The 16,368-nt window shown below is 43.6% G+C and overlaps 1 protein-coding gene across 5 annotated transcripts in view; it reads left to right on the top strand.

Moving 5' to 3' along the window:
• Positions 1-16,368, top strand: part of HECW2 (HECT, C2 and WW domain containing E3 ubiquitin protein ligase 2) — a 263,367-nt gene that overhangs the window by 143,190 nt on the left and 103,809 nt on the right. For all 5 annotated transcript variants that reach the window (XM_075934227.2, XM_006117907.5, XM_089779881.1 and 2 more), the window contains 2 exons: positions 5,574-5,649; positions 13,614-13,783. In XM_075934227.2, the coding sequence (XP_075790342.2) occupies positions 5,574-5,649; positions 13,614-13,783 (246 nt within the window). The remainder of the gene's footprint in view (positions 1-5,573; positions 5,650-13,613; positions 13,784-16,368) is intronic.

Raw genomic sequence — 16,368 nt, 5'->3', positions numbered from 1 at the left:
CTTAGTCTTGGCAGACAACTGAACTGTTTCAGTCCAGACTGACTTGCATATATTTTGTCCACACACAAAGTTGAAACCTGTTTAATGTCATTTGATAGTAGGCAGATGCAATTGTATTCAATCAAATACAATTCAGCTGGGATACGTCTACACAGCACGGCTGTTTTGGGATACCGGAGGTATCATGAATTAGCTACTCCGCATTTACACAAGCCAACTGTTGTTTTGAAATATTTTTCAAAATAACGGGTGTGCTATTTTGTCATCCTGGTAAATCTTGTTGCGATAAGGAATGGCTTGAAATAGTGTGTTATTTTAAAATTTGGTGCTGTGTAGACACGCCAGATTTCAAAATAAGCTATTTTGAATTTAGGGTGCTGTGTAGATGCACCCTTGCTGAATATAATTTTTCCATTAACTAGGGCTTTCTGCTAAACGAGAAATGTGTTTGACTATAATGCAATATTGAGAGAAAATTGTGAACTGTAGACTAGGAAATTTAGAAGAATCCATAGCAGAGCACATCTAAGCACACTGAACCACTTGATAATATTTTGGGAATTGTGTGTCTTGGGCCTAATCCTGTAAAGTGCTATGCAACTCCAGTGGTTGTTTAGAGTCTTGAGCATCTTACAGAGCAGCAGTTGGCACCTTTCAAGATCAAGAAAGTCAGTGTTATCATGTGCATGTTATTTGCATGTGTCCTGAATAAACTGCTCTAGTAAAAGTGAGTAGTCTTGTAGACCTTAGAAAGGAAGTTGCTTTTGCCCGTGAAAGCTCATTATAATATACCACACACACACACACACTCACGCATGATTTTTAAAGTTGCAGACTAACACGGCTACCCCTCTGAGACTTTTGTGCTCTACTAAGTTATTTGTTGTAAGCAATTCTTGATATTCATTTTTTGGCTATACCCAAAATTCAGGGCACTTTCTATTTAGTTATTTCATAACCGCTGATAAAACAAACTGAAAAGACTAGGCATGATTCAATGTGTATGCTGAGTTATTTTCTCTGGTGTGATGTACTAAGGAGAAATATGAATAGAATCCATAATCTAAACCGCCTTATATACATAACACACATCTTTCATGAGTTTGGGTTTACCCATATCTCAAGCTTGAGAAGACTAAAACTTCCATTTATTGGACTGTTAATTACAGGTTGAACCTCTCTAGTCCTGCACTCTCGGGTCTGGCAACATCTGTGGTCTGGCATGATTGTAGTTAGCCAGATGTACACTTACATGTTTCTCATGATTCCATAAAGTTTGTTTAGAGTCACCAGCCGTTGCTCTCGGTGTTCTGTTCTGTTATTTAGCTCGGATATACCCGTAAATGTATTCTAAGAGCCCGGTAAGCAGTGAAAGTGTTGGTAATACTAGACAATATTGACCTCCTGTGATTCAGCAAATTCTGTGGTACGGCACCAGTTGGGTTCTGGTTTGGAGAGGTTCAGCCTGTACTTCTAAAAGTAGGTAAAACTACCAAAAGTTTCTCACTGATTAAAATGGAAACTTACCAGTGTGAATGGAAAAATACCTGATAATCCCTGAAAATAATTGTATTCTCGTGCGTGACTATTCCTTCAGTATCTTGTAGTGCATTTTCTTCAACATCTCACAATTGCTATTTATCGCAGTACTAAATGCGCTCTTGTGGAATAACTAGTCTTTAAAGTAAATAGTTTTAATCAGTTGTTTAAATAATTCAGTTGTTCTGTTACATAAATGCATTATTATGTACACTGCAAGGCTTCCTAACTCAGTATTGTACTTATTTCAGTATATCACTATGTAGCCAATTTAAATAATTTTCCACAGTACATTTTGTTTATTTAATAATATAATGTGTAGCCAGACAATCCACTGATGACTTTCAGTTGTGGATACTGAATGTTGCAATTTAGTCTAGATCATTGGTATTTTTTTCAACTTCGCATTCCTCCTTTTTAAGAATTTTATGTAGTCCGGGTACTCAGTGCATGTGTGTATACAGTAAATAGGTGAAAGATTTGTATTTATGATTGTATTTCATTGTAATTGTGTTAGATTACATGCCAGAAAAATGCAGCCTTGTAAATTTCATTGCAGTGATGCTGCTGTAACATTGCTATATTTTTACTTTTATGGTAATCAAATTCAATTGAGGCATTTTTTCTGTTTAAAAAAAAGTACTACTCTTGTAGGTAGTTTGTTGCCATGACTTAATACGGTAGTGTGGTCTTAAATGATTGAATGACTCCTCAGAAAAAAATATACACAGAATCAGCAAGGACTTTTTCTTAATGAATGTTTGGAACAAAAAATCAATATAAGTCATCATAAGCCAAAAAAAGGAAACTAAAAACTCTACAGTTCTTATTACCGTTGGTGTTCAGTCCAACTGTCCCAAAGATATACAGTAAAACTCCATTGGTCCGGCATCCACTGCTCCGGTACTCCTGATGGTCTGGCACCATCGGGAACCCCGAAGTGATCAGGGCAGCCGAACAATTGGAGCTTCTCTGCGCCCGGCTTCCCCGATTCAGCCACTGCTGAAACTGACCAGCAGCTGAATCGGGGAAGCCGGGGGCAGAGCAGCTGGAGTGCTGCTGGGTTGGTCCCGCAGCGCCGAGGAGCAGAGCTATGGGACCAAACTGGCAGCACCCCAGCTGCTCTGCCCCAGGAGCCCTGATTCAGCCGCTGATTCAGACTAGTGGCTGATTCCGGGAAGCCACTTGCCCCTGGTTGGTTTCCCCCACTGCCTGGTTGGTTCCAGACTGGCGCCAGCTTCTGCTCTGTTGCCGGTCCCCAGGGTGGTCGGCGGCTATACCCCATGCAGGATGGTTGCTCTGTCCCGACTGTGAGGTGAATTCCTCTCCTGGGCATGGCCTGGGTGGATGTTGGATGCTTTTCTTCCATCCCTTCTGCCGCTATGAAGCGCTCCATCAAGTGGGTCGCCTCTTCTAGCGAATCGGGCAGGTGGGGGCGTACCCACTTTTGTCCATCCACTAATAGGATCCTTATGTATTGCTCTAGTATCACCTGCTCAGCCACCTGTAACTCTGATTTGTTCGCGGGTTCTAGCCATCTCATGCCGGCCTTCCTCACTCGTTGACCTATCACCTGCTGATAGGTCTCCGGGGATATACCCAGTTGATCCAGGATCACCTCTTTGACCTTGTAATAGCACAGGGCATCTTTGTCTGCCATGCCTCAGTAGGCCATCTGGCCAGGGCCAGTCAGGTAGGGTGCAAGTATCTTACCCACGTTCTCCACCACGTGTAAAAGGACCACGTTGCCTCGAGAGGTTGTTTACTACCACCACCCTATTTATTATTACACTCCTTGTGCCTCTAAGCCCGACATAGTCTCATGCCTCGACAAGAAAATCCCAGCTTCCCTACGCTTTCGAAGGAGACCCGAATTGCCCGTCTCGCATACCTAGCTGTGCGACTTGCTTCACTCCGGATGATGGAGTAGGGAGGTTCAGGCCCTCCCTCTTGTCGAATCCTGGCCCAGGGCCCTATGGCAGGGATTGCCTATCCCTGCTCAGCAGATGGGGTATTGTCCCTAAACCCACCCGCTCACGGGCTCCACGACCGTGCCCTGGGCTGCTTCCTACTCCGTCTCCCTAGGGGCAGGTCCACTCTGGCTCCCCCTGCTCACCATTCGTCCGCTCGAGCGTCTCTCGGTCTCCCTCCTCCTCCTGGCTGGTGAGACTTCTTTTTAAATCCCTCTCCAGCAGGGCTCCTGATGTCATTGCCCCTACGACTCTGAGTCACCCCTGGTGACATCATCTGCCCGCGCCTCCGAGTTGCCGTTGACATCATCTGCCCGCACCCCTGAGTCGCCCCGTATGGCATCACCATTGGCCACTCTAGCCCCGGGGGCGTTCCCTGCCAACGCTTCATGCTCCCCGCGTCCCTCGGGGCCGGCCAGGGGGGCCATTGCCTGGTCCCATGTCCCCACGACGGTCCTGCTGTCCCCCCAGGGTCTCGCACGCCCCTCGCCCGGATCCTTCCGAGTGCGGGGCGGGAGCGCCCCGTCACACATGTATTTTGCGTTGGGTCAGTTTCTCAAAGTGTTCCCCGGGCCCACTTCTGGAAAAGCTGCTTTGTTTACCTAAAGGGTTCACAGCTATGGAGCCTCGTGGCTCCCATTGGCTCAAGTTTGCCGTTTCCAGTCGGCATCCTGCAGCTCCTCTTGGCCCACAGAACACTTTAAGAAACACTGTGTAAGGTAATAAATGGTACAGGGAAGTACTAGCTGCGCAGTGTCAGCTCACATTTGTTGCACTTAAAGCAATAGAACTAACAGCATCTTGATGTCACGGGGTGTGCCCCCCCCCTCCCGAGGGGAAGCCTCCCCTCCCCCGTGATATCCCTTGCTCAGGGGAAATATGGCCCACCGGCCTAGTCCAAAGTTCAGTGCCCCTGACTCGGGAAATATGGCCCACTGGCCTAGTCCAAAAAGGTCTGTGGTCTCTCTCTGAAAGGCTTTCTGGCCTGGAGGCCTAGGCCTCCAGTGAGTCTCCCCTGGCTATCAAGGAAGCAAGTGTTGCAAGGCAGGGAGGTAGGGAGACCCGGGCCCTCCCACTCCTCCGCATCCCAACCCAGGGCCCTGTTCACGGTGGACACTTCCACCACCTGGTCAGCGGGGTGTCCTGCCGAAAAGTGCTGAGCTCCCGGAGGGACAGACCTCTGCCCTGGGACACTTCCAACCGTCCCTGGTGTTGGGGCTGTCGCTGAGGCTGCAGCGGCTGCTGCCTGGGCTGCAGCTCCTGGGGGGCTGGGGTTGGGGCTGCTGCCGGGGCTGGGGCTGCGGCAGCTACTCAGGAGCTCCAGCCTGAGCTCCTGCCTTGCTGGCAGTCCGTCCAGACTGAGCTGCTCCACTGGCTTTTATACAGCTCCAGCAGTTGGAGCATGCCCAGTCTGGGAAGAAGGGCGGGACTTCCTCTGCCCACAGGGACTTAGCCCGCTCCCCTTCAGTGCAGGGCATATCTGCCCTGTCACAGGGGATAAGACAATATGGCGCATTTAGTCTGAAAGCAGTTATAATAATAGATTCTTCAAAAGCAATTCTTAACAGACAACTAACAAATTAATCCAAAAACAGTTTTTCACTTATAAAATCCTATTCATAAAAACAGATCTGCAGTTCATGAGGTTACATAACGTCACATTGGCAGCTATAATTCATTAAAAGGGCAATGTTATTCTTCAGCCCTAAATGCTTACCTATAAGATGCCAATTCACAGTATTCATTTTTAAAAGACACAGAAACCTATGAAGAAGAGCTTTTACGTTCTTCGTTAATACCTTCCACACACCTACTTGTTCATGAATTATGTATGTTCAGAAGATTCTCAGTATTGCAGAATTGACACTATATAGCATAGAAATAACCAGTATTCTTGAAATTCCAAGGGATTAGAAACAGACAGAAACAAGTACTGGTGCTTTCACAGTATAGCTTTGTCTATGGGTAATATTATCCCTCTGAGTATTTAATCATCATTTTCATCAGCATACAAAAACAAATGAAAAATACCATGATACCCTTTATTTTTGTCTCCTTCTTTAGTTAGGTGTGGAAGGCATGGATGAAGGTGCTTCTGGAACTCAACATTCTCGTAAATTAGTCAGCTTTACACTATCAGGTAAGATTTCAGAAGTATCTTCCGTTATCACACTAAAACAAGCCTCAGTTGTGTGTTAAATAGTTAGCAAAAATCAGAATTAACTTCAACTGTACTATGGCAAAGAAAATGATTTTTTTTAAAAAAGGATAAGATACTACTGAGCTCAGTTGCATCTGTTTTCTTGAGGTGCACACTCCAGTGGTCTGAAAGATATAATTTCATTGAGAACCTCTGTGTTGAAAGCAAACCGGATTCACTTATATCCAGAAATGAACGAAACTGTTTTGTTGGATCTCGCATGAGAAGTGTGCAGGAAAGTTTTAGTGTGACAGAGGGAACATCCACCTCAGATTGAGGAACGGCAAAGCTAACTTTTCTGTACATAGAAAAGAGCTAATGGATTATGAGTTAGTCCCATGGTTTTGAGAGATGGACAGAGTGCCAGACCTAAAAGGGTTATCAATAGTTGAATCGTTTTGAATTCCTTTTCTCTCTCTATACATAAGAAAAATTTCCTGTGGGATGACAGAGTGACATCATTACATCACTATGCATCCTGCCACCCCTCCTCGCTCAGCCATGCGGCCTCCTCCCACTGAGCTTTACATACAGCAGCCATGCAGATTAGTGACCCAGCTTCACTCCAACCCCTCGCCATGCACGCTGGACAATGCAACCCATGAGACACTTAAGTACGACACCATACATAGGGCCTGAGTGATGAGCCATTCTCTTCTGACCGCCAGGTCCCAGCCCCCCAGTGCTGTTGGGAAACAAAGGACACACCCAGACCCCCACTGTCGCCCTGCTATGCTGCACAAGGATATACTTCCTAAGGGAGAGCTCCCTCCAGCCCTGGCTGCAGCTGAATCCGTCTCCTCCCCTGCCTCCAAACAGCCTTCCAAGCTGCCCCAAAGGCTGTTCACACAGCATTACACAAACCCCAACAGGCCTGTTCAGAAAGGCTAGGCTGAGCCCAAGTGCACAGCTCAGTGAATTTGTGGGAGGGGCAGGGTGTGGTTAGGGAGGGAAGAAGAGGGAGAGGGTGTATGTGGGGATGGGCAGTGTGGTAAGGAGGGTGGTGGGGGTGAGGAGGATATAGGAAAGGAGGCAGGGGGATGGGCAGTGTGGAGGTGCAGAGGGAAAGGGATTAGCGAAGGATGAGGATGTAGGAATGGGGGAAGGAGATGGAGGTAGGAATGGAAGGAGGGGGATGGGCAGTGGGGGAGAGTGGGAGGGGTTAAGGAGGATGGTGGGTGTAGAAATGGAGGCAGGGGGTTGGGCGTGTAGGAATGGAGGAGGTGGTAGGGGTGGAAGGACGAGGGTGATCTGTGGGCCATGGAGCTCCAGGATAAGGACTAGTGACACAGATTACCCCACCGGGCACTCTTCCCGCATCACCAAGATTTGGTTCTCAGGTGCATAAAGCTGGGGGCTCCCCCATGGTTCCATGTCCCTCCATTGCACCCTGTCTGCATGGAGCACGTCCAAGCCCTGTGGTGGGAGCTCGTGTGCCAGCTGGAAGGGCACATGTGGGGCTCTACAAAGATGACCAGTAACTGGATATGGAGAGCAGGGAATTCTCTCCCCGCTTGGCTACTCGCACATAACTCAGCCCCTGCCTCTTGCTAGTGAGCCGGGTGCTCAGGAGCACCAGAATGAAGGGGATTTGTTTGGAGTTAGGCCCCGTTTTACTGATTGTGTTTGGTTTTCAGTTACATGTGAGGCCCACAAGCCTGCAGAGCACAGCTCTTCCCCGTGCTAGCTTCCAGAAAAGGCTCCATACTCTGCATGAGAACAAACTATTTTATTGGTGGGTGGGGCAGGAGCAGGAAGGGTGCAGGGGGCTGGCTTAGGGAGTGGGCGGGATGAGCCAAGAGGGTTCGAATACAGGGGCCCATCTAGGGGAGTGGTGGGGCGGGAGCGGAGAAGGGTGTGAGTGACTTGGGGCCATGGACAGCGCAGCCAGGCTAAGTGCAAGATTAACAGACTCTCTGGCCAGGAAAGTGGCCAGTGAGAGGAGGGTTTGGTGAGCGTAGCGAGCAGGGGGCGCAGCTCCCTAGTAAATCTGTAAAAATAATTAAATGCTTACTCATGTTGATTAGTGCTTACTGTACATGTGGTCTCAAGAGAGTTAAGTATCTCAATGTGAACAAAGAAGATAGAATCTTGTCCTGTAGGCTTGAAGAACAGAAAACACAAACCTCTACGAGGTTTCTCTCTGTGTGTAGGACTAGAACACACTAAAACTGCCTTTTACAATGCCTCTAGGGAAAGGTGGTATGTTTTGGGGATCTTTGGGCTGTTTTATGGGGAAGGAGATACTTGTGCCTTGTAAAATCTTTCCGCTATAATCTTTACAGTTTGTGTAAGTTTGGTTGTGTCAAAAAGGACTGGGGATTCTTTAATATCTGTTTGAACCCCAGGAGAGTGTGAACAAAATGTTTCCATCATTTCAAAGAATCATTTCTTTTGAGTTCCCAACTTGAGCCTGATTTTCAGAGGTCCTGATTTTCAGAGGGTACCCAATGTCAGAGAGAAATTTTCAAAATTTGGGTCTTACTGCCATAGTCTGAAATGTACAATCTCATTTGATGCACTTTATCTTCTAATAGGGTATGTCTAGACTGCGAGATCTAGACCCTAAGTCCAGGGAATGCGTTTGCTCTTCTGCTTTTTTTTTGCGGAAGAGCAAACGTGCTCTTTCTGGGAGCCCTGTATATCTTGTTCTACCATCTAGATGGGGCCAAATGGTGGAAAAGCCTCTTCCAGAAAAGCAATCAGAAAAAGCTATGCAAATTGCAGAGCGCAATTTTCGTAGCTTTTTCTGAAAAAAGACTCTAGTGTAGACCTAGCCATAGAATTTGAGTGAAACCCTATTTGAGTAAGGATTCTTTGCCTCTAAATATCAGATGCTTCTTTCCTAACAATTGTTAGAGTGACCAAAAGCACATTTTGTGTGAAGAGTATGACAGTCTCAGTTGCTTGGATAGCCACATCATGTGAGATTAAAGTCACTTCGACCACTCAGCAGTGAAGTTTAATCTTAGTTTCGTTTCTCAACTACTAAATCCTTTTCACTTGTCTTCTCTTAGCCTGTCTCTACTTCTCTAGCTATCTGGGTTTCAGAGCCAGAGTTGATTTTACATTTGTGGACAGCTTAGTACTAAATTTCCCATTTGATTCTCTCCTTTTGCCCCAAATTTTCCAAATTCCCTTCTTTATTTCCTGACCCTCACATAAGAGAACCCCAAGTTCTTCATGCAGTTCTCCTGCAGTACTGCATCTTCCCTCTTTTTTTCAGCTCATCTCATCCTAAACCAACATCTCTTTACCTGCTTCTATTCCTGATCTTAGGGTGTCCTCCATATGGTTTCCTGTGGAATCATGGGAAAGCCCTTAGGCAGCTGGGGTGACCCAGAGCTGCTGCTATTCTTATACATCTTTTGGGAGAACATATACCAGTATCTCCTCTCCTTCCCAGTTACTCAAGTGTTGGGTGAACTGTGTCTCCTTCTGTGCTCTTTTCCCCACCCTTTTGCTATCATCTGCTGATCTCTGAATGACGTGGCAGACTCTTTCAAGTGTCAACATGAGCACCAGAGCAAGAAGACCAAGTGAGAAAAGACAATGCCTCCAGGGAAGCAAATTTTTTCATCTGAAGTAGGATGACTCCTAACCTGTCAGCTTCTGGGAAGAGCAGACTTCTAACCTAGCATTCTCAAAATTAGCTGTGGCCTACTATCTTGATGCAGTAGTGGTGAATTAAATTTAAGTCTCTAAAGCAACACTAGCAGTGTTGACTTCCAGGTCTTCTTCTTCCTCCATCTAGACCTAGTTTTGTTGCTTACCTTGTTGATGTACCTGCAGGCTGCTGTCACCAGGAACATGGCCCTGACCCTCATTCTATCAGCCTTCTGGGAGTGTGCTCTACTCTACCTCACTTCTTCCTAATATGCAGTTATCTCATTGGGAACATTCCTCTTCTTCACCTTCCCCCCACTCACATCCCTCAAGTGCACTCAGCTTACTCCAAGATGGCACATATTGTATCCATGAAGCCTCGTAGTTCTGCACCTCCCCATCCATGGAACATGAACTCTTTGTAAAAGTTTTGTCCCATGATTGAACACTCAGTGAATCTGAACGGGATGAAACTGTTTCTTTGTTTTCTTCATAGTTTAAGGGCAGAAGGGATTATGAGATCATCTAGCTTGATCTCCTGTATCCACATCTTTCCCTCTCATTTGAGTGGAAAACTCAGGCTTTGCCTGTAGCAATTCAAGTAATTACAAATGAAGGCATTTTGTTCTGCTCTTTTTAATGTTTCAGAATCTAAAGTATCTATTAGTGAAGTCCCTTGAGGTCAAACTTCTGAATAGTCCATCTATTGTTTGCAAAATAGATGTTCAGTGGAGCACCTAATTTGCGGGTATGGGAATGGCTGGGAGAAGCTGGCTTCATCAATTCACTCATTCTACATGCTCTTCTGCACCAGAAGGGCCTTTTCCAGTCTGTCTGGTGATCCTTTCCTGATCTGCTAACACTCCGATCAAATATAAGTATGGATAAATACAACATTTCAACTGGCTTCCTCTTGTATTAACTAAACATTTGTCCATTCATAAATACCTTTACTGCTCATCAGCACTTTAATGGCCAAGAGAGGAAAACCGTGGAGAAAGGTGTCTGCCAAAAAGCCAAACTTAGGTCCTGCTCTGTCTTTGGGAAATAGTCAAAACATGTGCATGGTCAGGGTTGATTTGTCCTTGCACTTTTGCTAGCTGCGGAGCATGGAAATGATAATTTTGTTTGGGGAAGCTGACTCGAAAAAACAGTGACTTCTACTTTGGTGTGAAACTAACATTTAATCATGAAACTAATTTTGGCTACAGACTGAAAAGTCATTTTTGTGAGCAAAGCTGGAGCACAAATGTTTCAGGGGAAAACTGAATAGAAAATAATATTCTTCACTGTGCTTCCAACTTGACTTACAAACTGTTTCTGAAATATATGCCAGGTATTAATCTTCCTTTTATGGAGGTGCCTTTAATATTATTTGTTTAAGTCTGCTCTTTTTCATTCTCCAATCTTTTCTACGAGCACTTTAATTATCTGAACACAGTTAAACTAATTTCAAAATGCTGGCTTTAAAGATGATGAAAGAACAGATGGCTTTTATAAAAAGATCTCAAAGGACGTATCTTCAGTAACTTACTTCAAAATAATAACTCCCCAAATAACTATTTTGAAATAGTGTGTTCATACTACAGGTAAGTCTCAAAATTAGTCCAAGGCTGGCTCCCTTAATATGGATGTGCTACATCGACTTAGAGCCCCAGAAAGCACTGGAGAGTAATTACTTTCAATGACTCTGGGGAATAGTTATTTTGAAATAGCAGCAGTGGAGCATCCACACTACCGCTGTTTCAAAATAACTATTTTGAAATAACCATTATTCCTCATGGTAAACAGGAGTTGTTATTTTTAAATAATCAATCCCTTATTTTGAAATAACAGGCTTGATAGTGTGGATATTCTGCTTGTTATTTTAAAATAAGGGGAGTAATTTAGAAATAACTTCTTAGTGTAGACTAGGGCTCTAATTAGTTGGAAATACGTAGAAAGCTGAGTGGCTGAGTCTCCCTACCCATTGCTGTTTGTAGGCCACAACAGTGCATGTCAGAAAACATGAGTGATATAATGCAATACATTATTATATCAGTGCAAAATCAAGTTGCGTGATAAAATAATATATCTGCCTTAGGCTGTGGGATACTGCACGTTCTTTATTACTATGTGTATTCAGAATAATTTAAAATTAAGTTCTGTGGATATATTTTATGAAGTGGGGAGAAAACGTTAAAGTCTCTCTTGCTTGCTAATGAGTTCTTGCATCTTTATACATGAACTCCTTTTCAAGGCTGGTGGATAACTGTTTGCCAGGAGGCATAGAGGGATGCTTCTTTCATAAGCATAACTGGGCCCCTATCTGGAGAAGGAGAGTGTTTAAATGGTTCAGATGAGAAGTGCATGACAGAGAATTGTTGTGTTCTTTCTCTGTCATTTTAGCTATGAAGAAATTATGCCTAAATGGATTTATTTTATATTTTATAATATTTCCTGCATACTATTTTTGGTGTCTCCTGACCCTCAACATTTACTTTTGATCAGAGGGTTGGGGTTTTTTGATTGAATCCAAATTCAGTGTGTCATTTTAGTACAATAATCTTTTTTCTGTGTGTGCAAAAATGACACACAAAACTGCGTATCTGACCTTGTGTGTGTACCAGCTGCACTGACACTAGATACTGTATACTACATGCTAGGATAGCTCATGAAGAAGGACCCAGAAATCTGTGACTTCAGGGAACCTGAAAAGAGAAAATTCTTAAAAGATAATTCTAAAATCAATTATTATACTGAAAGTGCACCTCTTACCCTGGCTATTTGAAGCTTATAACCCCAACATTTAAGCATGTGCTGAGGATATGAACAGACCTGGCAGGTGAGCATCATATACGCTACTACATCATACTGCAGATGGTGCAAGACTGCCAAACTTTGTTTCCATGTGGGGAGGAAGGCTCTTGTAAAGAAAGAAATATTCTCAGAAAACTCCACATCACCTCTTCCTGGCTCTCCTTTCTCTGGGCTGGGACCATTTGCATCCTACCCCAGATCACCATTATGTTTTTTGAATATTTAGAGTGATGTTTATTCATCAACGTATCAATCCTGAAAAACATTGTTTTCCTACTTCATAGCTGACTCTTTTTTTTTTTAATCCAGCAGTATGTGGCAGAGTGGGAATTTGGGTGTATTATCTCAGAAAGAAATATATTAAGTATTTAACAGGTGTGTTGTGAGCAAGACACGAGAAGTCATTCTTCTGCTCTACTCTGCTCTGATTAGGCCTCAGTTGGAGTATTGTGTCCAGTTCTGGGCACCACATTTCAAGAAAGATGTGGAGAATTTGGAGATGGTCCAGAGAAGAGCAACAAGAATGATTAAAGGTCTAGAGAACATGACCTATGAAAAAAGACTGCAAGAATTGGGCTTGTTTAGTTTGGAAAAGAGAAGATTGAGAGGGGACATGATAGCAATTTTCAGGTATCTAAAAGGGTGTCATAAGGAGGAGGGAGAAAAATAGTTCTTCCTGGCCTCTGAAGATAGAACAAGAAGCAATGGGCTTAAACTGCAGCAAGAGAGGTTTAGATTGGACTTTAGGAAAAAGTTCCTAACTGTCAGGTGGTTAAACACTGGAATAAATTGCCTAGGGAGGTTGTGGAATCTCCATCTCTGGAGATATTTAAGAGTAGGTTAGATAAATGTCTATCAGGGATGGTCTAGTCAGTACTGGGTCCTGCCATGAGGTCAGGGGACTGGACTCGATGACCTCTCGAGGTCCCTTCCAGTCCTAGTATTCTATGATTCTAAGTAGAAAAGAAAAGCAGTTCTGCTACTTACAGTCAGAAATGCACAGTGTTTTATAGCCTCTCTCCGAGTTACGAACGAGTCACGGACCAAACACTTGGCTGTAACTCAATCTGTTTGTAACTCGGACCCCACTGAGTTACACGCGACCGCGCTGTCCGTAAGCGCAGGTCGCGTTCATAACTCGGGGACCGCCTTTACTACCGCTCCATGGGAGCTTTAGTCGTAAGTGCTAACGGTCATAACTTGACTGTTCGCAACTCAGAGAGTGGCTGTATTCTAGAAACAATTGGGAACCAGAATGTAAATCAAGAGCCTGATATATCCCTAGAGTCATTACCTCATCTCTTTGTGCTCTGAGGAAAACTGAGTGAATTCCTGACATAGGCAATCTCCATTCAGTATCTAATTAATCATAATATGAGTAATTTTGTGTTACTTTTTGAATGGTTTATGGTAAACTGAATTCTGAAGTAATATTTTAGGATGACATAATTTGTGAACTTGTTTCAATCTCTTTGTTCCTTTTCCTCCTTTCTTTTAAGATATTAGGGCAGTTGGACTAAAAAAAGGGATGTTCTTCAATCCTGATCCTTACCTAAAGATGTCTATTCAGCCTGGAAAGAAAAGCACATTTCCTACATTTGCCCATCATGGTCAGGAAAGAAGGTCAACTATCATCAGTAACACAACTAATCCTGTTTGGCACAGAGAGGTAATGTATGCCTTTTAAGAGCTGCTTCACATGGCTGATGCAATAATTCACTTGTGTATTGTTTCCTTCTTTTACATATTGGTTCTTTCCATCTGAGGTTATGAACTGATTATTTAAATTGACTTGGAAATTGAGGTAATTATAGGATCCCTGTTGTTGAATAGGTACAGTTGTCTACTGTAACGTGTTTGAACTGTATGCTGTGAGCTTCTCAGTCCCTCCTCTGATACTAAGTTTTGGAATTGTTTAATAGCCCCGTGAATTCCTTGAAATTGTTGTAATAAATTAATTAGAATGGATTATATGTTGTGAGAGAAAAGCAGAGAAAGTCAACATTCATGCCCAGGCTTGGTCTGGGCAATGATTTCGACTAATGTTGATTGAGGAATTGTTCTCTCTCTCATAGCAACTGCCTAATTCTTGAATACTGTGTACAGATGTGGTCTCCTCACCTCAAAAAAGATATTTTGGCCTTGGAAAGGGTTCAGAAAAGGGCAGCTAAAATGATTAGGGGTTTGGAACAGGTCCCATATGAGGAGAGGTTAAAGCGATTGGGACTTTTCAGTTTAGAAAAGAGGAGACTGAGGGGGGATATGATAGAGGTCTATAAAATCATGAGTGGTGTGGAGAGGGCCGATAAAGAAAAGTTATTTATTAGTTCCCATAATAGAAGAACTAGAGGACACCAAATGAAATTAATGGGTAGCAGGTTTAAAACTAATAAAGGAAAGTTCTTCTTCACACAGCATGTAGTCAACCTGTGGAACTCCTTGCCAGAGGAGGCTGTGAAGGCTAGGACTGTAATAGAGTTTAAAGAGAAGCTAGATAATTTCATGGAGGTTAGGTCCATAAAAGGCTATTAGCCAGGGGATAAAATGGTTTCCTTGGCCTCTGTTTGTCAGAGACTGGAGAGGGATGGCAGGAGACAAATCGCTTGATTATTGTCTTCGGTCCACCCTCTCTGGGGCACCTGGTGTTGGTCACTGTCGGCAGGCAGGCTACTGGGCTAGATGGACCTTTGGTCTGATCCAGTATGGCCGTTCTTATGTTCTTATGTAATTCAGAGACATGTGTCCTAAGGCAAAGGGGCTGATCTTTAAATTATTATATGTAGCTCTTATAGAACAAAGAGTTAAGGGGGAAATTATAGCATCGTCTAGCAAGAAAAACAGATAGCTTGACAAAAGCCAACTTTTTAGACTTGTTGCCCCAGGGAAAGCTGTTTTGGTGTGAGAATGGACACTTAAATGATACCGTGTCATAAGCAGTTGAGTGCTTTGTGGCAAAAGTGCATTTTGAAAAGAAATGCTCAACTGGAAATAATATTAAAATGAATACATCTTAATTACCACCCTTTTAATGTCAGTTTCATGGTTTTCTATTTGTTTTTGTCAAATTAATTGATGGACTGTCTCAACAACAACATTCTAGAATGCACGTGCCCACAATACATGGGGTATGTGAATTCACAGACTCGACACAGAAGTCAAGGACAGAGTGGGTATGGGAATCTTAACAAAGAACGTGGACAAATAAAGCAGGACAATGTAGGATCACTGTTAACACTGCCACTACACATGGTCTAGTTGTTCTGTGGATAAATAAAGGGCACTTCCACAGTGATATCTGACGTCATTCACAGTCCTGCAGATTTTCCCCACAATTAAACTTAGAAGCAAGTGTTTTAATTTTGGTCTCTCTTTCTAAAGCATGTAAAAACCCCAGAAACCTTCTCTTCTGTTTTCTCCTTTTTTCTGGGCTCTCTTATTTTTGCAACTGATTACAGGAGGCCCCCGAGTTGCGACCACCCGAGTTCTAACCCCCCGCACTTACAACCATTTTTGTAAGTGTGGAAGGGGCCCAAAACCCCTAACTTATATCCTCGGCCCACATTTACGATGGCGCACGGCTCCTATCGTAAATGAGGATTTGGGTTACGATGCCCCCAACTTGCGACGCTTCTCCAGGATCCAATTGCGTCGCAAGTCGTGGGGCCCCTGTACTAAAGTGATAATGTGTTGTGCAGTGTTCATGGGAGCACATACTATATCTGCATAAACAATGAAAAGTCCGGTGGCACTTTATAGAGTAAGGGTATGTCTACATACAGCGTTATTTCAAAATAAGCTATTTCAAAATAGTTAATTTGAAATAGCTTATTTCGTAATAACGTGTCTACACACAAAATGCATTTCGAAATAGCGTTTTGCTGTCTTGAAATAACGCGTCCACACTCAGTGGATGCTGAATTGCATTTACGGCTGGCCAGAACCAGATCTGGCAGGGCAGCTGGTCAGGACTTACTTTGTGTGGCTGCTACCTGAGGCTATCTGATGCCTGTGCTATCAACATAAATAATCATTGCTTTGGGTTGCTTGTCACAAATAGGTTTGTGTGTAAATGTACACATATGTTGAAGAATGATGTACCAATACACTACTGAATGTGTTCTTTCTTTCTTTCTTTCTTTCTTTCTTTCTTTCTTTCTTTCTTTCTTTCTTTCTTTCTTTCTTTCTTTCTTTCTTTCTTTCTTTCTTTCTTTCTTTCTTTCTTTCTTTCTTTCTTTCTTTCTTTCTTTCTTTCTT

This window comes from Pelodiscus sinensis, chromosome 7 (genome assembly GCF_052426305.1).
Source record: "Pelodiscus sinensis isolate ZL-2025 chromosome 7, ASM5242630v1, whole genome shotgun sequence".
In the NCBI taxonomy this organism is placed as follows: Eukaryota; Metazoa; Chordata; order Testudines; family Trionychidae; genus Pelodiscus; species Pelodiscus sinensis.
This window is presented reverse-complemented; position numbering and strand designations above follow the sequence as displayed.